General features: G+C 36.4%; 1 protein-coding gene across 2 annotated transcripts in view; it reads left to right on the forward strand.

Annotated features, from left to right (window-relative positions):
- The window catches only part of TGS1 (trimethylguanosine synthase 1), a 43,029-nt gene that overhangs the window by 3,515 nt on the left and 17,634 nt on the right, over window positions 1-21,880 (forward strand). For both annotated transcript variants that reach the window (XM_058528718.1, XM_058528717.1), the window contains exons 2-10: window positions 3,650-3,714; window positions 6,209-6,369; window positions 6,734-7,556; window positions 9,667-9,784; window positions 11,293-11,379; window positions 13,652-13,826; window positions 15,592-15,898; window positions 18,035-18,187; window positions 20,067-20,210. In XM_058528718.1, coding sequence (XP_058384701.1) covers window positions 3,650-3,714; window positions 6,209-6,369; window positions 6,734-7,556; window positions 9,667-9,784; window positions 11,293-11,379; window positions 13,652-13,826; window positions 15,592-15,898; window positions 18,035-18,187; window positions 20,067-20,210 — 2,033 coding nt within the window. The remainder of the gene's footprint in view (window positions 1-3,649; window positions 3,715-6,208; window positions 6,370-6,733; window positions 7,557-9,666; window positions 9,785-11,292; window positions 11,380-13,651; window positions 13,827-15,591; window positions 15,899-18,034; window positions 18,188-20,066; window positions 20,211-21,880) is intronic.

Here is a 21,880-nt window from a genome sequence, read left to right on the forward strand (position 1 = left end):
CTCTGGACCTGGGCTGACTTATTGGGCTGGCCCATTCCCCAAAAGGGGTGCAGGCTAGCACTGTGGGCGGGGCCAAGGCGCTCACCACAGGAGAGTACCTGGCTGTATTGTTGGGTGTGCAGGCCAAGAAAGAAGAGTCAGCTTGCATAGGGCACCAGCCCAGGTTACATAGTTAGTTCTTAGCCTGCAGCCCACTTGAGTCTTGATGCTGTCTTCATGAAGCCTCCTTTCCAAAAAAAGAAAAGGAAGGGAGAGAACATAAGTTACAAAATATAAAAAGTTGAGAAAAATTCTCATACCATACCTCTAGAAAACAATATGTAACTGGATTTCAATTAAAGTGACTTTATTTAAAACAATTTTAATTGCTATATAAATCACCAATTATATTGAATTTAGTCTTTTTGAATTAAAACGTGCACTCTTTTCATTACAGATAATTTCGTACATATTCTTAAAACTTACAAGCTCTACTTCACTTTTAGAAACTACATTCCAACTTCAAAATAAGTAAAGAGAAAAGAATGACTTTTTCCTTTAGCTAAATTAATGCTCAGACAAATTATAACCCTTTAGAACAAAAAGAACTTGGAGATATGATCTTGGAATTGTTGCCAGTAGGAATTGTTGAGAAGTCCTCAGGAGTGGGAGACAGGCTGAAAGTTCAGAGGCTTGTAAGTGTAACCCTGATTTTCCAGGTAGGGAAAAGGTCTGTTTCAGAATCTAAAAACAACAGATTTGATTGTTGGCAAAATTCTAAAATAGATTATTAAACTGAAAAATCAGTACTGCATAGCAGAAACATAGAAAATGAGTATAATTTCCAAATAACTTCTCAGTAATTGAGTTGCTTCTCATACTAAATAAGGTTATTTGTACACTTCCTCTCAAAGGCAGGAGCTAGGACATTGTATTGTAATTAATTTTTCTTTTCTGAGGACATTACAATTAACATACTGTCTTATGAACTCTGTAATTGGAGTAATAATTCTATTTCATCTACACATTCAATTTTCTATACATTATCTATATGAAGAAGACAACGTTATGGGACTCTTAAAAATAATCATTACAGTGGCTCTGTAGTTGTTACTACAGAGAAAAATGCTTTGTGTTAATTAACATCAGAATACAAAATATCTACACTATGATTACAATTATGTAAAAATTTTGTGTGCTTGTATACAAAGCCTAGAATAGAAAATGATGGAGTGGTAGATTTTTGTTATAAAGCTACTTGTGCTATAAATAACAGGCTTTAATTTTAATTATTTTTAAAATAATTCATTTTGAAATAGTTTCAAACTTACAAAAATAGTTCAAAGAACATCCATATTCCTCTCACCCAGATTCACCAACTGTTAACAATTAACTGTATTTATTCCATCTCTTTCTCCCTATAAACATACACACAATCATGAGTCTTTTTCTGAACTGTTTGAGAGCAAGCTGCAGACCTGATTCTCCATCTCTCCTAAATATTTCATTGTATATTTCCCCAAAACAAGGATATTCCTGTACATAACCACTGTAGTAGATTCAAATTCAAATTTCCCAACTTTTCAAACACTATTTCTCTTTCCTTTCTGATCCAGGGTTCCACATAGGGACTTGTTTGCTTAATGTCTTGTCAGTCTCCTTCAATCTGGAAAAATTTCTCACTCTTCCCTCCGTGTCATGTCCTTAGCAGTTTAAAAGGTTCAGACCTTACCTTCTGTAGGATAACCTTACTTAACCTGGGTCTGTCTGACGTTTCAACAGGAAAAGAGCCAGGCTACGCCTTAGCTGCAGGAATGCTGCAGAAATGATCCTGTCCTCCGCTCTGCCTCACTTCAGGAGGCACTTTCTGTAGACCCACACCACAATTGGTGATGTTGACCTCCTTTACCTAATCATGTTGCTGTTTCTCAGGTTTCTTTACTGTAAAGTCACAATGGTTCCCTTCATATGAATTAGTATTTTGTGGGGAGGTATTCCAGTGTGCACCAATGCCCTGTTCCTACCTGAATCAGCTACCTCTGGAGGTTGCCAAAGAGTGATTGTCTGTCTCCATCTTTCCTTCTACGTTTATTAGTTAGCATTCTGTATGGAGAATGCTACCTAATGCTAACATGGACTCTGGATTGTTAGTTTATTAATGGGTTATATTCTGTTACTATCGTTATTTATTTTGATGTTCATGTTGTCTCAGATTTGGCTGGCGGGGGCCCGTTGAGGTGGCTCCTGTATCCTTTTGATGTGTCCCTGGCATTCTTTGAACTCTTCCTAACCTTCTGGTACAATAAGATGACACAGGCATATCTTTTACAGTCCATGTTCCAACCTGCAATTGCCATTTCTCTAAGGTACCCTGGTTCCTTTTAGTGGAGAATATTTAGAAACCAAGTCCTGGGTGCTCATTGTGCTCATTGCTCCGGGGTTTTCAATGCTTCTATGCCCTCTCAGCAGACAAAGTTAGGCAGTATATATATGTATTTTACCTACATACATAAATATGTGGGGGGGGGGCTCTTGGCTATCATTATCCTCAATACATTGACTTATTTGCTCAGTGTAACCAATCTTACAATCATATTGGCCCTCTCTTCCACCTGACACCTTAGTGTCCCATATCCTTGAGTATTGGAGGGCACACCATTGATGCCCTCTTTGTGGCTGCTGCTCCCTCCGCCGCCCCACTAGTGTCCCATGTTCTTTGAGGCCAGTGGGCATGCTACCAAAGCATATTAGCATTCATCCCCTCCCCCATTCACTGTCCTGCTGTGAGACACCACCTACTTTGTTCTGTAAAGTATCAAAAAATAAACAGGAGGATATGAAATATATCAAGTACACAAGAATTTTATTTTGTTGAATTTATTGTAGCTCCATTAGAAAAGTAGTATTAGCTATTACTTGCCTTACTATGGCAGTTATGATGGAGTTGAATTTACTGGTAGGAAGATAAAAAAAAAAGGAGGGGCGGATTTTGCTATTATTAAGTCTTTTGTTAGGTTTATTTTAGTTATGTAATTTCCAATCTTAGTAAACAAAGAAAAAATTTTAAAGTAGATATGTAAAGAAAAGTTTAACTATTCACTGTTTTTAAAAGTTGTTGAGAATGAATTGTTTTGTCTTGATTTATGTTTCATTTTGATAAAATATTTAAATAAGAACTTCATTATATGTTAGTCCCCAAAATAGTTTTTGCCCAATCCATGAACATCTTGTCTACTAGACAGTGGGTAATTTGGCCTATTTGCAAATGGACTAGGGTCTGCATGTGGATTTATATATGTGTAAGATAATCTTTCTACTTTTATGCTCACTTAGAGAAAATTTAAAGAACATTTCATTGTTTATGTATCATAAGGAGGATCAGATTCTTCCCCCAATATCCAAAACTGCCTCTTAATTTTAATAATTAGTGTTTTAATTATAAATGCTTGCTATGTGGTATATACTGAATGTTTTACATATACTGTCAATCCTTACAACAACCCCTTGAGATATGTATTATCACCTCTATATTACAGATGAGGAAAGTGGATTAAGAGATTGCTTTCTGTTCCTTAACTTTTTTACTGATTAGTCTCTGCTACCTCTAACTTGTTTTTTCTCTAAATTTATAGTTTAATTTTTTTTCAACATTGTTTAATTTGCTTCACAGAGATCGAAAATTGTGCAATTTGGGATTAAAAGGCTACTATATTAAAGGCAATGGCAACGATGCAGGTAATACAGTATAAAACTATATAGCCCTTTTTTGCTAAAATTAACCATAATACTGTATTAATTTAAGTATAATTTGTTATAATACTATATTATTAGCATAAAATATTATAAATGGCAAATAATCCTTTAATCAGAGACAGTCCTCATTTTTTATTATAACATGGTTCTAGAATCCCTATCATAGCAGATATTTTCTTTTCCTGTAGGTAGCTCCTTTGTGGACTTGAGGTAGCCTCTTTTTGCCCTTTGTAAGCATTCCTTCTTTAGTTGTCGCCGTTAGATAAGAGCAACCTGAAATTTAAAGCTTTGAAAAGTAGAGAATGTATAGTTTCTTCAGCAGAATTTTGTTGTGTTAAAAGGTAAACTGAGACACATTAAAATTTTCAAGAGTTAATTTGGGCAAAATTATTATAATTGGGCAAAGTCAAATTGGGCAGCGCCAAACTAAAGGTGTTTAGGAGTGCTCCACCAACAGGAGCTAGGGGAGGGGTCTTATGCTGAAGCAATGCAAAGAAATCATTTGATTGGCCATAGTTTATGCAGTTGCCTTATTTGGGAAAGCTGAGTTGGCTATGATTGGTGGTTCTTCGGTTTCATTTTCTCAGGTTCCAGTGCATTGACTCTGGCTTAGGTTTTGGTTTGTTTGGATAGGCTACCAAGGCATTAGAGCCAGCTCAGTCTGATGGCCTCCTGGTTAAATACTTGAACAATTGTATAGATAAATGATTCAGGATAAATTCCAAGTGAACATGCATATCTTTTGCCTGAAGTAAAGAGGACACAGTCTGGGTTAATTTTCCCAAATAACAAATATAATTTGTTCTATACTTTGAGCCTCACCTAGTTACCTGGAAACCATTTTGATCTCTCAGAGTTCACTATCAGGACCCCATTTGTTCTTTTTTTTTTTTTTAATTTTTTGTTTATTCCAGTAACATTGGTTTATAACATTGTAAAAATTTCAGGTGTACATCATTATACTTCTATTTCTGCATAGATTACATCATGTTCACCACCCAAATACTATTTACAACCCATCACCACACACATGTGCCTAATTATCCCTTTTACCCTCCTCCCTCCCCCCTTCCCCTCTGGTAACCACCAATCCAATCTCTGTCTCTATGTGTTTGTTTATTGTTGTTACTATCTACTACTTAATGAAGGAAATCAAACGGTATTTGACCTTCTCCCTCTGACTTATTTCACTTTGCATAATACCCTCAATGTCCATCCATGTTGTCACAAATGGCTGGATTTCATCGTTTCTGGACCCCATTTGTTCTTTCCATGCAAATCTTTTATGTTTCTCTAGACACAGGGAAAACTGCGGCGTGAGTTACAGACTATACAGACTATACAGTGAAAAATCACTGTATCTTCAGTGGATGAAATGTTTGGCTGTGTTTCAATGTTACATTGTACAAACAAGATTTCTTTAGATACTAGACTCCCACCGAACATAAGAAAATATGCATACTGTGAGAGAAACATAAAACTTAGCTGATTTGCTTTTCCTGTTTTGCTGTTTCCTGAGCTGTCTCTCTCCATAAGTTCATTGAGTGGAATGGTGAGTGGAATCACCTTCATTATTTAGATAGGATCTTTTTTCCTTCTTTCTTTTAGTAGAATTTGTGCACATGAGATTTTTCTTTTTTTCAGTCTCCATATTTGCTGTGTAAGATTCCCTTTTCTGTTGCCTAAAATCGTTTAGCTGGAGTGCAGCTCAGCCCTAATTCAGTATGCTAATATATAAAGTGATTTTTGTCTCACGTTTTAAGAGCATTTGAATGGCATTAGTCCAATTAGTGGTATGATCTACTTTTAGATAACCATATTAAGATAAAGTAAAACTTGTTATAATAAAACAGGTTTCCTATAAGACCTAGAATCAGGGAACTTGAAAGGATCTTCCAGTTCTGTGGATTTCAGAGTTTTAATAGCAGAACGCTTCCATTAAATCGGTTCTCCCACAGAGTCCCAGGGCATAAATCCCTGTTGTGATTGAAGTACCTGTTAGGGGCCTGAAGACATACCTCTCACCTCTCTTATTAACAGCTCCTAAAATAACTCCATAAATCATCATTTTAAATCCACTGATCTAGTTCAGACAAGGGATGTGAAAATGTAAATCTTTTCCTTCTGGTTGCTCTGCTGTTTTCCGTCTTACGTCCTCAGTACCTTGTACCATGCTTGGCGCAGAGGAGATGCTCAGTAAGTGTAAGTTGATGGGCCACTGTATGGATAGTGGCAGGCAGAGCCAGACTAGAAGTTGTCTCTTGAGCCTTAGTTGGCTGTTTTTTTACTAGTCCGTATTACCATCAATTGCTTTTTTTCCTTTTTTATTTTCTTCCCCTTAAAAATTGTAACATTTGTACACCTTTACTTTGGGCAAGTCATGTAATAACTCTGTCTCAGGTTCTCCGTTAAAATGAAGATGATAAAACCTGTGTCTAAATTATCTTAAAACTAAGTTAACAAATGCTGTCTGTAGGAGACCAGGGCACAGAAGAGGAGGAAGGTGGCACTACGGAATCACGTGACAGCAAAGGCATAGGCCTAGATGAAAGTGAGCTTGACTCTGAGGCTGAACTCATGAGAAGTATGGGGCTGCCACTTCAGTTTGGTGGGACGTCTGCACATAAACATTTTGAGGTAGCTATTAATTTACTTTTATTATTTCTGTTTCTTAGTTTTCTTCATAAAATAACACATGGAATTTTTTTATCCCAAATCTAATCCATTGATAAATTAGAGCACTGTACCTCTTTTTAAATGTACATATTTATAAATTAACCAAAACTGCAAGTTGAGATATGTCTCACATGTGATTTTTCCTCCTCTTAGAAACTTAGTAAGATTCACTTCTTTGTGTAACTAAAAGCCCGGGGTGGGGGGATTGAAGGTATTTTGTTTAATTTAATGTCAAAATAGACTTGGATTTAAAATAGACTTGGGTTCTACTTTCTCTTATAGTTTATGACATGCATTTTATATTCAAGTTATTTGTCTTATGTAGGTGTCTATGAATACTAGAAATAAAGTTAAAATTAAAAAGAAAAAGAAAAAGCATCAAAAGAAGTACTTAGATGAATTTATAAGAGAATCTTGGAGACAAGAATATGTAGAAGATGACATTTTGGCTTCAGATGATCCATCTTCTGTTGAACAGTATGAGAACACCAGAAGATGTAAACTTCAAACCAAAAAAGACATTGAAACTGAAACTCTTCCTGTTGAAAATACGTTATCTCCAAAGCTAGAAATTACAGAGAAATGGGAAAAGTATTGGAATGAATATGGTGGAGGACTATTATGGCAAAGCTGGCAAGAAAAACATCCAGATCAAGCACTATGTTCTGAACCTTGGAACATTCCTGATACAAAGGAAGAATGGGAACAACATTATAGTCAACTTTATTGGTATTATTTGGAACAATTTCAGTATTGGGAAGCTCAGGGTTGGACTTTCGATGCCTCACAAAGCTGTGGTACAGATACTTGTGGATCTAAAACAGAAGTTGACAACAAGAAAGGTGAAAATTGCATGAAAGCAGACTTACTTTCCTTTCCATCTTCATCAGTTGGTAGCGAAAGCTCTAGTTCAAGTGATAAAGATCATAATGAGATACTTGATGGAATTAGTAATATAAGTTTGAATTCAGAGGAGGTAGAACAGAGCCGATTAGATTCTTCTGTAAGTTGTGATGGACATCAGTGGCTAAGTGAAGTTAACAGCAGAAGAGAATGCCCTGCTTCTGGCCAAAATGAACCATGTAATGGTGGAACCAAGGAAAGCAGCTTGTCTGGGAATAATAGAAGCACAAACCAACCGGCTCAGGGTAAGATTGGCCAAGATTTATCCTACTGAGTAATGGTTAACAAAATGAATCTCTTTAGCAAAATAACTAACACTAGTCCATTATGGTAGAGTTAAATAATGCCAACTTACATTTTCTAGTATAATAATAAAATGATTTAATCCTCTTATTTTTATATCACAAGTTGTTTATTACCCTTTTTTATAAATAAAAAGAATATTTGCATAGGCTTCTGAAAAGTATCATTCCTTCCTCTTGTACCTTTGTGGCCAGTGAATTAGAACTTGGAAATCCCTTGGGAAATCTAATTTAGAGTGAGCTTGGAATGTCAGAGTTTCTCCTGTAAGTTCCCAGGAGGCATGTGAGAGATTGATTGAGAGCACACGTTTGACATTAGGCAAATGTGACTGTGAGTCATATCGGAAATTCAGTTGGGACAAGGGAACTCTTGCTCTATAGAGAATCTCAACAGGGCATGATATTAATTTGTAACTGGAAGGGTTGATTTTAGGATTCTCATAAGATATCCAAGATAAGGAATTTGGTTGACTCATGCCTAAGTGATTTAAAAAAAAAAAAAATCATTGTGCGGACTGGTACCCCTGTCAGGACTAAAAGCCAGTGAGAAGTGTGTTCAGAGAAGTTAGGGTAGGATGAATAAGAATGCTCTTGCTAGGGAGAAGCGTCCTACCGACTCATGGCCCCAGGAAAATGGGAGAAGAGGAAATTTTTTTATAACTTGAATTTGTCCTGAAGCCCACTAAGATGTTGTCTTGGCATTCTTGATGTTTGGTGCTGGAAAAGTCTGGTTTATAGGGACTTTCTTCTCAGCCTTATTCCTGTATGAAGCAAAAGGTTTTGGCCTTTTACTTAACAATTGGGTTTGCTTTGCTGTCTCAGATAGCTGATCTTCATCTAGTTCAGAGTTTCCTTTAGAGTTACTAAAGAGCTCTATCTACTTTTTTATTTCTCTTTTCTCTGTACTCTTACAATGTCAGTACAGTATTCTCTTTCCTTTCTCTTTTGCTGTTTTTTCCATCCTTTTTTTATGTGATTATTTTATATTAGTCTTTTGATACTCTTCAATACTCTCCTTATTACTTTCCATAGTTATTTTGACCATAAAACTTCAAATATGTTTATTGGTCAGTACACACAAATATGTGTATTGGCCCCTATCTTACTGCTTCATGCTATTCCCTTTGATTATCCTTCCTTATCTTCCTACTTTTTTCCTTTGTCAAACGTAGTAAACCTCATAGTTTCTGCCTTCTATTGCCTGTTTCCTAAGTTATATATATAGATTGACCATTTCTATTGCCTGTTCCCTTAGTTACGTATATAATTGGCCATTTCTTTAATTAGCTCCAGTGTGACTGCCATCAGGATCAGCTTGAGAATTCTAGGTTTTCATTTGTTTTAGATCCTCCCTTGAGATCAAAACATAAGATATGTATTGCATTTCTCTTTAAGTGTGTTTTCTACTTTTTTGTGGTTGGGTGTTCTCCAGAAATAGTCTGTCCCCACACAGTCAAAGCTTCCCACTCTCTACATTGCAGACACCTCTCCTTCTAGTCCCACCCAACTACTTTGTTCCAGTCTGAAGAAATAGAGAACAAAGATATGTGCCTCAGTTGGAGCCACCACAAGTTAAAAATACTTTTTAAATGCCTATCTTTCTGTTGCTTCCATTATTAATTTCAGAGCTATATTAGAGACAATTAAATGTATTTGCTTCTTAATAAAGAGAAATTATTTTTAATCAGTGTGATCATGCTGTCTTTAGAGTCATTTAGATTAAAATTCTATCAAAATCTGATAGCTAACAGCTATCACAGAGGTAACTTTATGGATTAATTTGTGTGGATTTGGACAGCTATGAGGTAAGAGTTACAGTTCACTTTTTAAGTAGTTAGATCATGGAAACTTTAAGAGATGTAGCTTTGGTTGTTTATGCTCACACTCTGCATGCAGGTACACAGAATAGGTAGATGTGGTCTGGCACTTTGCCTGACGTGCACATACGGTTCATTGTAGGAAAGGCAGTGAGATATTTTGGTTGCCTTTGCAAATGGCAGAAGAGTTGTCAAACCAAGGGGGAAAGTTCACTGCAATGTCTCTGCCTCTTTAGATTCACAGGAGTCTTCAGAAGCAAACACAATCAAAGAAAGACCACATCCCAGTGGTGTTGATGGAGATGAGAGTGAAGAAGATCCACCTGAACATAAGCCAGGCAAACTCAAGAGGAGGCAAGTTGCATATTACTTTCTCTCCAGAATGTGTTAGCATAAGCACTTGTGTGCATGAGTGAGTGGTTATAAAGTGCTTGTTATATTACAACACTGCAGATCCTATGAGGGGAAATGACAAGACACACTGGCAAGATCCTGGGCTTTGGAGCATGGTCAGATCCCAACTCTTGCCTCTTATTCTGCCACAATTTCTTATCTATAAAAAGGGACTGATGCCTTTTTTGTGAGATCATTGGGAAGACTGGAGCTAGCATGTAATGTATCTGACACTTAGTAGCGATCGTTGGATGCTGCTTTTAACTAATAGTGTATAAGTAGGTACAGTCTCTCTCTGGAGGAAGTTCTAATCTTTTTTCAAAAGTCAGTGTATATTATCACAGAATTTTATTGCTGAAGTAGACCTCAGATGTATCAAATGTAATGCTCTCATTCTATAGATAGGAATACTAAGACAAAACAAAGGTAAATGCCTTGCCCAGACGTATAGCAACAGCAGCAGCTCTAAAGCTAGAGCCCAGCCCAGCTCTTTCAGAGGCAGTACTCTTTCTGGTTACACCCTTGAACATAGAATTAAACAAGGAGAGGGTAGTGTAAGGTAGGATGTGGTCAAATGCTGATGCTGTAAAATACAAGAAAAAGATGGACGTTACAGAACTTGGACGTTGGCTGGCAACATTTCACTTCTCTGACAGGATATGAAGTGTTCCACATAAGACTTTTATGTTCCATACAGCTTCTAGAAAAATAGTAAGCAAGCTTTAGAGGCTCAGTACCTTAGCACATAAAAGCATGTCTCTACTGTGTTCCTTTTACTTGGTAGACATTGATTATTAACTCCTCCATTAGTTCCTGCTAGTTCCTGGAGGCAGAGATTGTCTGTGTACTTATATTCCTGAGACCTCGTAGTTCCTCCATAAATGGTTGGTGAGCTTAAGGTAATTTTTAGGAATTCTTACCATTTTCATTTGTTACTGTCGCCCAGGTAGTAGAAATCACTAGAAGGCATCTCCAATAGATGGATGATCCTGGGTTCCTTAATGTCACTTGTATCACAACTTTATTCTTCTTAACGGTTTTTGTCTTTTGTAATTGTTTTGGTTGGGTTGATAGTTCTCAAATGTTTACTTGTTTATTTTTAAGGAGAACCTCTAGAGATAACACTCTAGGAGATTAGTTTAAGGCTGCAGCTTTTACTGGTGTTTTTCCAAAGGAAAATGGAGAGAATCCATATTTGTACCGTGTTCAAGAATTCTTGACAAATTCTTGACATGGTTTAAGATTTGAGTGCTTACTGCTGTGTTCCAAACAATGCTAGGTACTTTATCTCATTTGGAAAATCCTGATTAAAGAACTCTTTCCTGTCTTCCTGGATTTGTGAACCATGGTGATTGTCGGGATGGGAAAGTTTGCATAGGTTGACTATGTGTACTTTTTGATATTTGCCTGCACCAGTCAGCTCTGGAGGTAATGGCTTATCACTATTTACCTTTTGTTTATTTGTTTAGCCATGAACTGGACATCGATGAAAACCCAGATTCAGACTTTGATGACAGTGGTTCCCTTCTAGGATTGCAGCATGGCTCGGGACAAAAGTAATTATACATAAATGCTATTGTCTTCCAGAAATCTTAACCACTTTAGCTGTTTTAAAGCTCTCTGATATTCAGATAGCTAATAATGATTATGTATTTGATAGCATTTGAGATGTTAATTAAAACACTACCCTCTCTTGTTAGTAAGAATCTTGGAGATATCACTGTACATTTGATGTGTTTACGTGTATCAACTCATTTGCACTTCCTAGCAATCCAGTGTTACTATTCCAATTTCATAGATAAAGCAACTGCAGCTCACAAAGGTTTTGACTTGGTCAAGATCACATCATTTCCTGAGGAGGGGATTCAAGCCCAGAGCTTGAGACTTCTAAGCATGGTTCTCTCTTCATCTAACATCTCACGTATCTACCTCTGTGTACATCTGAAGTGTATAGCGAACATGGCCATGAAAACTTCAAACCTGCAGTAATCTTTTTTCTTTTTTGTTATGAAAGTAGTACAGCTCAAACAAAACAGAAGTAAAAAGTAAAGAGTGAAAATCTTTTCTTCAGATCATTCCCATAGGTAGGCAATGTTTGGCATATATTATTCCTAGTTTACTAATGTGTGTTTTTATGATTATGTGCATATACACACGTTACTCTCTTTTTATAAAACACAAAAATGGAATCATGCTATATATATTCTGCACCTTGCTTTTTTCCCTCAACAATGTACCATGAACACCCTGCCTTATCAATACATTTACCTAATCCTTTCAGTGGGGCCATGTGTTTAATTGACCATCCTGTATTGTACCTCTAGGTTGTTTCCTAAGAGCTAATCATATGCCCTTGAGGTCCCCCCAGGTTATCGCATGTACCAGTAGTTCATTCCTTCTTATTGCTGAATAGTATTCCGTTGTATGGGTGTACCATAGTTTGTTCAACCATTCATCTATTGGAGGACATTTGGATTGTGTGTGGTATTTTGGTATTACAAATAAAGCTGCTATGAACTTTTCTGTACAGAAAGTACAAGTTTTCTCTGGGATTAAATGTCCAAGCATTAAATATAAGAAAACTGAAGGGTTTGTTGCATATGACATGAAGGCTGAAGTGAGTAGATAAGGCACAATAAAGACCTAAACCACTGGTTTAAATCAAGATTAAGGTCTTGGACGTTTCTAAGGGCTGAGACTTATTTTGTTAGTTGTGAAATTTTAACGGATACCTATACATTATGAAGTCAGCAAGGAAAGGACATAGGTCTCAAGGTTGACATAAATTAAATACAAATTAGTTCAGAAATACATGCTCAGAATTATAATACTATGAATAATTTTTTTAAAAGACTATCAGTTAATCTCTCCTATATAGTACTTCAAGGCAGTTGTAGTTCATATAATCATTTAAAGCTAAAGATCATAAAGATTAGTAATGTAAAGGGTTTTCCTGATATTGCCATGTTTAAATTCCTAGCAGAATTTATTTCTACTCACATACAATTTTATTCAGAAATTACTTGGATAGCTCTTGCTAGTATACACACATAGAAATTTATTTTGTTACCTAAGGTTTAACTTCACTATTCTCCTATTTAGAGCACCCATTTCTACTTAAAAGATATACTTTTTATAAGGAAGTTTATAATATGGCTAGAAGATAACATCTGACATTTAAAACCAAACTGTTCAGGAGTTTATAATTGCTAAAATGTATACTACACCCTAAGTCCCTAATAGTCTGTAGGAGAGGCAGTTAATGAGGCTTGACATAGTCAAAGATGGCTTCACAACAGATATATATCTTTTAGGATGGAAAAAGTCAGATGGTTAGCTCAGGTAGACATTCTCTAATTATTTTAATAATAAAGGTTTGCTTCTTTGGTGAGTTTGGATTGATTTCGGTTAAGAATTCAGTGACCACTTTTAAGATAATTTGAACATATCCAGATATATGTTAAAGAACCTTTGGCATCACCTCACTGTGAGAAAAAATTATATTTCCCCAACATGCAATGGAGTTATATTTTCCTACTATTATTACATTTTACTCTGTAATTTCTGCTTTCTGCTCTATATAAGATATGCTGATATTTCAAACTTTGATGTTTCACATTTACTGGAGAAGTAACATACAAGCTAGACCTTAAACTCCTCTGCATTTTGAACTTTATTTCATAATTTTCATAATTTAGAAGAATGAAATTAAAATAGTGACTCCTAATAGAAAAATAGTGAAAATTGTTAGTTTTATTCTCTATTCATATAAAAAAACAAATTCATAGAACTTAAGGTTTGAGTAAACTTCTTTTGGTTTGGTCACAGATATGGTGGAATTTCAGACTTCAGTCAGCGACGGGTCAGGTATCTACAGAAGAATGTGAAGTATAAGTCCAAGTTCTTGGACATGAGAAGGCAAATAAATATGAAAAACAAACACATCTTCTTTACTGAAGAGTCAGAAAAAATGATTTTCAAGAAAAGCAAAACTTTGAGTAAGGTATGTATAAATTTTGTTTTATATTTACAGATAGAATCTCATTTTGTGAGCTTGACTTCTTAAAATTGTTGTTTTCAAATGGGAATGCTGTTTCTACCAGATATAAGGGTACGTAAAATTATTTTCCACTTGCTTCCTAAAGGCATATATTTTGTGTGAACTAAAGTTGGAAAAAAGTAAGTTGGGGACAATGTGGAAAGGGGATGTTTTGAAAGCTACACAATGTATCTGGGCAGTTAAGTAGGTAAAATTGCCACTGTCTATGTGGTAACGGGGGATTTCTCATCGGCTTCCAGCTCAGTAGGGTCCCAGAAGTCAGTTTCTGGTAAAGCTTTTGTTGTAAGCCTTAGTTTTGATGTTATCTAGAGGTGATCCATCAAACTTGGCACTAACAAGTTCATCCTAATGGCATGAGACTCAAGGCGAATTTAGTGATTCACACTGTTAACTGGAATATTCACATCCTCTCTCCTGTACTCTGCTGTACCTGCCACCCAACTACCTGGAAAACAAGCGTAATTACAGTTGCTTTTGCTCAGTGTGATGAGCGATTCTTCTGCATCATTGAAAAAAAGCACCTTCTAGTGAGCAGAACCTTTGTCTCATTCACACCTCCAGTAGCTCTTTAGGGCAATGGAACAAAATCTCAGAGCCAGTGAGGACTTTGCTTTACTCTTAGGATACATACGTGATCATCCCTACCTTCAGCGTTCTTCCAAACCATGCTCCAAAATTTATAGCTGATTTCAGTTTTTATTATATTTCAGATTGGTTGGTTGCTGGTGATAGTTTAATTTTTTAGTGGCCCTGGCTATATCTGGAACAGATTTCCCTGTATCAGTCCAATCAGTCCTATAGGACTTTTTATAATGTTTTGGATGTGATAGTCCCCGTATATTCATCTGTAGATGAAGAGCGGAAACATAACTGCTAAGTATTGCTGAGGAAAAAAATAAATGTGGCTGTTATGCCCTTAGATATCTGATTGATGTATAGGCACAGTCCCCTCAAAGGAAGATTCTGGGTTCTCATCCATGCCCATCGTCTGTCTACCACTCTTGTTCTAATTTCCTCTCTTGTGAAGGTCATGAAGATCTGTTTTGAAGAATACTCTTGTTACAGAAGGTTGCAAGGAGGTATATATCATCTGATCTTGAGCCTTGTTAACATTTCAAAGAAGAAACCTAGTTTTTAGGAATCATTTTACTGGTTCTACTGCTTCATTAAAAGGCAGCTCACATTCTTTGCAAGATAGCACTGCTTTTATTCTTTGAGACAGATTGGCGCTAAAACTTTTTTGAGTTCATCTTTGATACTGAGTACCGTTTAACATAGATTGTAGCCTGGGCCATTGCAGAAAGCTCTGTATGATTTGAAAAACTAAAATGAATGATTCAACAATGGGTAGGTACTTTTGTACTTGTAATATCACATAGTACAGTTACATTGTTAGAAGCCTTTATGGAAAGCTACTGGAACAGTTTTATCATCTTAGTGTTAATTGATAACAGGAAGGTCATAGTCTTGTGTTTAATCTGATATTTTCTTCCTTTTAAGAAATCTTTAATAAGTTCATGGCATGTTTAGATAATAAAGTGTGGTTAGCTCAAAATTGCTTACTCACATTAGCTTGTATGATACAGCATACTTATCAGAGCTAATAATTGTGACACAGCTTGTCAGTCAAGTCACAAATGGTAAAGCAGCTGGGAATATTCTGTGTAATTTGGAATTAATTCACGCTTGTAACATCTTACAATTTCAGGTAGAAAAATTCCTAAAATGGGTTAATGAACCAATGGATGAGGAAGCATCGCAGGAGTCCATTTCTCGTGACAATGTACAAGACACCTGCACAAGCAGTGATTCAGAGGAACAAGAAACGTCTGTTAAAAAAGATGATGACCCACTGGAGACAAGCCATCCAGAACCTGAAACGCATCAAGCCATCTCTTTAGCTGGTGAACTTGAAACAGGGAAAAATGAAGGAGACAGCACAGTGGCAGCTGTTCCAGATAAGGAGGATCATGTTACTCAGGACGTACCAGATTCTCTTCAGGTTGAAGCTGAAGGTAAGACCAAATATGCTTCAACTTGCTAATGGATTTAGATAAATACATTTTTTAAAATATGTTTTTTCCTACTTTTCACTTATGAAGTGAAACCTAAGGATTCACTGCTATTTATTTTTAAATTGAGAGAAGGCAGATTAAGTGTAAATGTGCTAATGGCTATGATTTGCCCAGAGCACACTTTACTCTTTGCTGAGCGAGCACAATAAAATAAAAGATCAAGTATATGGGAAAATGGTGTTTGAGTACCTCCGTCTTTGCCCTTAAGGTTGGTCTCTGCCACTGCACTCTGTCCCATGGGTCACAGGTGGCCAGTCCCTTTTATTCCATTGAAATTTAGTATTGCCCTGGTTTTCTTTTTGATAATTCTTTATTTTTTTGTTTTTTTGTGGTGGTTGTTTTTGGTAGTGGTAGTTTGTTTTTTGGGTGGTACGTTGACGTAAAAAAGTATTTACAGTGGTTGGCTATAATGAACGGAGAGCAGAGTAGCATTTTCACTTATGTCCTCTTGTACTATTTGAATTTATTTTACAGCAAATGTTCTTTTATAATTTAAAAAACAATAATTGTATTCAATGGAACATTGAGGCTTTTATAAGGTAAGAATTTTCGTTTCACATAGTATTCAGTTTTATTGATGAATTATTTCAGACTTGCCCTAATGAAACAATTATATTTATTGTGATGGTTTCTTTTTTAACTTAGTATTGAGGAAAATGCATTATTTGAATCATGGTTTTTTTTCTTTATGGGTTGTGTGTGTGTGTGTGTGTAGACTTATGGTCTTTGAATCACATATTCTTTGCCTCTCTAAACAGCATACTTAAGGTAGTTTAAATTTTTTGTATCGTCATCGTACAACTGATGTTCATGTGGTACTTGCAGATTTTTGAAATGCTTTTGTGGGGCTTATTCTCATTTAACCTGTAAAGTAGCCCAATGAGCTAGGTATAATTAGATCCATTCTTTAAATATGGAAGGTAAAGCTCAGATAAATTAAGAAATTTGCCCAAGATCAGGCAGGCGTGAATGGCATAGCTAGGACTCGGTACCAAGTTGTCTGATTCCTAAATCCCCTTTTCCCACTCTGCCCTACTTCCTCGTCACCACTCATCACCATCAGGTAGTGCTCACCTGCGGTGATGCTACCATCTCAGGGGCATGTGGAAGATGTTGGTTGTTAGAATGACCCCGGGGAATTCTAGCAGTTAGTACTGTGGATTACTTAACGTTAAGTCGTGTACAGGATGGTCTTGCGCAATAAGGAATTGTTCACTCAAAATGTCGGTGTCCCCTCTCTTGAGAAGCTCTTGCTGCACTTTGCTGTTGATGACACCTTTTTGCTATTTGCAATGATCGGCTGACCATATTAAGATATAGTCCTATCCTTGAGGACTGTTTAAATGTCATAGAGTTTTATTTGTCGACATCAGTTTTTGTCACCATACTTAGTTGTGATAGCCCTCTCATCTTTCTAAGTTGCTACTTCTAATCTGCTCGGAACTGAAGCCAAATAACCAAACTAATAAAAGTCGTTTTTCTAAGAAAAAGTCAGTCTCTGAATGAATGATTTCCTTTTCTATTGAATGGAACTAGTGACCTATGTTTCAATTTCTCAGAGGCTGTTTGACTTCTAGGTAATGGCTGGGTTCAGGGGATTGATGTAGCTGAGAGTTGGAGCTTAATCAGTCCTTGGGAGGTTTTTATTTTAAAGAAGGGAAGGGAAATGTTTGGATTTCTGTAATTCACCAACTAAAGCAGTGTCTTATCTAACAGAAGTAATAACTTTTATACCCATAATAGTACCTCTACATATCTCCTAACAATCCTGTGAAGTAAGTGTGTAAAATACTACTCATTCATTCATTCGTTTTGAGGAATGAAAAATTGGAGCTTAGAGAGCCTGGGCTACTTTTCCAAGCTAAGGGAGCCAATAAGTAGCAAACTAGAGGCTGTCATCGAAAGTCAGTGCTGTTTCCACTGTGCGCTCCTGCTTCTCCAGATGTGGTATTGTATATGTGTTCTGGAACATAATCCCAAATAATTATTTGGTGTGGCTGCGCTTTTAGATGAATTCACCTATGATTTCCTGTTTTCATAGTGAGCAGCTATATTCTTTATATTCTTTTATTGTAGCTGAAATTAAAAAGAAGAAGAAGAAGAAAAACAAAAACAAAAAGGCAATTGGTCTGCCTCCTGAGATAGCTGCTGTTCCTGAGCTGGCAAAATACTGGGCCCAGAGATACAGGCTCTTCTCCCGTTTTGATGATGGGATTAAATTGGACAGAGGTAAAGTATATATGTAATTTTTACTTTATTTCGAAATAATTTCAAACTTAAAAGTTGCAAGAATGTGGGGAAAATTTTCACATCCCTTTACCCAGGTGCAGCTATTTTAGCATTTTGCCACATTTGCTTTATCATTCTCTCTGTGTGTATACGTGTGTGTCTGTTTTCCTGATCCAGTTGCCCCTACTCCTTAATACTTTAGTGTGTATTTTCTATGAACAAGGATATTTTTATGTAACAATGGTAAAATTATAAATTTAACATTGTTACAATATTATAATCTACAGTCTGTGCTCTAGTTTCATCAATTATTGTAATCGTGTCCTTTATAGCATTTTTTTTCTTCTAGTATAAGATATGTATCACATTTAGTTTTCATGTTTCTTTTGTTTCCTTAAATCTAGAATAGTTGCTCAACCTTCTTTGTCTTTCATGACTGACATTTTCATTTTTTATTTTTTTTATTTATTTTTTTGGTGAGGAAGATCAGCCCTGAGCTAACATCTGATGCCAGCCCTCCTGTTTTTTTCTTGGCCCTGGGCTAACATCTGTGCCCATCCTCCTCTACTTTATATGGGACACCGCCACAGCATGGCCTGACAAGCTGTGCATAGGTCCGTGCCTGGGATCTGAACCTGTGAACCCCAGGCCACCAAAGCGGAGCGTGCACACCTAACCTCTACGCCACCGGGCCAACCCCACATGACTGACATTTTCCAACGAACAACAGCCAGTTATTTTCTAGAGTGTCTCTCAATTTGGGTATATATGTGATTTTAAAACTTCAGACTCAGGTCTAATCTGTATTTGTAGCATCTTAGGGTAGATAGCAAAAGGAATTGATAGGTTATTAAACAGAATATCTGATGAAGAAATACCTAGTGCAGAAAGATGTAATTTAATGAATTAACACTGGAAATGTTGAATTCTCTCTCATTTTCCTGCTGTGACCTTGAACAGCTTACTTAGTTCAACAAATTGATGCTTATTTTCATATTGGGGCTACCTAAATATTTATTAACTGTCAGAATCAGGAAGTCTTGATCTGTGGTAAAATTTCAGGGGTTCTATGAACCTCATAAAATTATTTACAAAATGTACTTTGAGGAAAGTACATAGAAATTTGTTAGGAGAGGTAAGACTAGGTAAAAGCTTTTAACTCTATGAAAGGAGTTTATATTTTTATTCTTCCAGCAATGAGGAGCCGTTTAAAGTTTTGGTAAGGAAAGGCAACAAGAAAATTGGTACATCCTTTTATTCAGAGAAATACCTTTCCAAAAAATGTAAGTTTCTTCTCTTGGGAAAGAAGGAGGGCAGTATCCTCTTTCCTCTGGAGTGGGCATGGGACCTCGTTTCTGAAAGTGATGAGGATTCTGCTGTTCTTGCTGCTCTGCAGCCTTTTGCTTTCAGCTCTTTGCTTTTCCTGACCCTTTAGAAATGTGCAAACTTTTCCAAAATGTCTGGTACAAATCGAGATCATTGCTTCCCCGTTGGGAATGAAATAATTGGGAAACTCTGTGGAGTTTGGGGAATTGGCCAATTAGAATAGCTAACTTCCCATTTTCCGTAGTATATAGTCAATAGTTAATACTTCAAACAGAAAAATCGGAATTGCATTCAGTTATTGGAAGTATATTACAAAGGAATCAGGCAACAATTGAAGTCATTGCTTCTGTGGAAATTGGGAATGGCAATGGTACTACTTTTTATAAGAAGCTTTGTAGAACTTTTCTTTAAAACTAGGTACTTTATAAGTTTTCTAAAAGAGAAACTAAGTTTTTTTTTTTAAGTATATAATATATAGTAATATTTGCTGTGTTTATGCTTGGGTTGGCTTCTTGAAATTGAACATCTTAACAGCCGTACTCTTCCTTCACAGAGGGCTGGTTTTCAGTTACACCTGAGAAGATCGCTGAGCACATTGCTGGCCGGGTCAGTCAGTCCTTCAAGTGCGAGACTGTAGTAGATGCGTTTTGTGGAGTTGGAGGAAATACCATTCAGTTTGCCTTAACAGGAAAGAGAGGTAATTAGCCATCAATGGAAGAAAAGTAATTTATTTTCAATTTATTCAGTAAATGTTTCATTTTGCTTCAGCTGATCTTTGCTGAGTTTTAATATATAATTAATAATTTAATGCCATATATTTAAAATTATAATAGCTAGCATATATGAAGCATACACTGGTATAATCGCTTCATATGTATGTATTTAGTCTACAGTCTTGTGAAGTGCATCTTTTACTATCTACGTTTCACAGATAAACTGAGAGAGAAAGAGATGAAGTAACTTGCCCAGGATTACACAGGCACAGCTTGGTGGAGCCAAGATTATAACATTATGTAAACCTTAAAATATTAAAATGGGAGCCTAACGTTGAGAAGACAAGAAGAGTAGACAGGGTCCCAGCTTTGCCACTCACTACCTTTATGACTTGGGACATCAGTTAACCTTAATTTAAAGGAGATGTTAAATTGAAATAACCTCTGTGATACCTTTCAGCTTCAACATTCTGAGACACTAAACATCTTTTAAATATTAGATCATCCTTGTGGTTGTTAGACTTTGGAATCACCAGAAAGAAAACCTCTGTTACTATATATCTGTCAGGCACTGTGCCGAGTAGGTGGTATATGTGCTGTTTCCCTGGGGAAAGAAGGCTGTACAACATTGAATGGTCTGCCCAAATTGACATAGCTGAGCTGTGAAGCCAGGGCCGTTACTCAGTTTTTTCTGAATCTGATATCCCTGTTCTTTCTTTTTAAAGTGTGGTATATAATGTGATATTTTAGAGACATCAATTAAGTCATACTCTGAAGATGCTTTTTTTTCCCATTGTCTTTATATTATACATATAGCTTCCATTTTAATAAATTTCAGTTGTCTCATTAATTTATATCAAGTTGTTAATGTTAACTAGGAAAGCGTATGATTCTGAAAAGCATAGTACGGAAGCTAGAAAATGATAAAGTGAAACTTAACATTGATTTTAGACCAACGCTGGTGACCTGTGGCCCTTATTCAAACTCTCCTACACTCCAGGGTATGACATTTGCTAACTTTATGTGGTAGCCTCGATGAAAGCTATTTTCATATTTACTGGAATAGTAATTATTTTCTCTGAATCTCTATTTACTCTTAAAGTTCTACTCTGCCTTTGCCAAATGAGCCATTCCTATGAGCTCAAATCAATTTTTATTACATGAAAATGATTTTTCCTCAAAAGTTGTAAAATTTGTCTTCATTTTGGCATTGTATTGTAACATGACAATTAAAATATCTGCCCTCAGATAAAGCAGCAAATAGATTTGGAAATTTTTTCAAAATATTATGGAAACAGTCCATATTGTAGATTGATATTTCTTCGAATATAGGTCTGTTACCCTGTAGCTTAGTACACATTTGGTAAAGGAAGATGTCTAATGTGGAGCTAAAGGGAGACTGCTTATGCCCTGTTCTCACAGACCTAGCTCCCATCACAGCCACTCGGGATCTTTTAATCACTCAGGCTTACAGATGGCCAGCCTCTGGGAAGAAAAGGAGGCACACAGCAAACACCATGCCTCCCTGGTGCTGTCATAACCTGGCTTCTGTCCTTGCATCATATGGAACTCGAAGCTCAGGAGCCCTCAAGCGTGTTCAGCATAGTGGTGTCCAGTGACCTGCTCCCCAAACCAGAGGTGGTAGCTCACAGGT

This window comes from Diceros bicornis, chromosome 33 (assembly GCF_020826845.1).
Source record: "Diceros bicornis minor isolate mBicDic1 chromosome 33, mDicBic1.mat.cur, whole genome shotgun sequence".
NCBI lineage: Eukaryota > Metazoa > Chordata > Mammalia > Perissodactyla > Rhinocerotidae > Diceros > Diceros bicornis.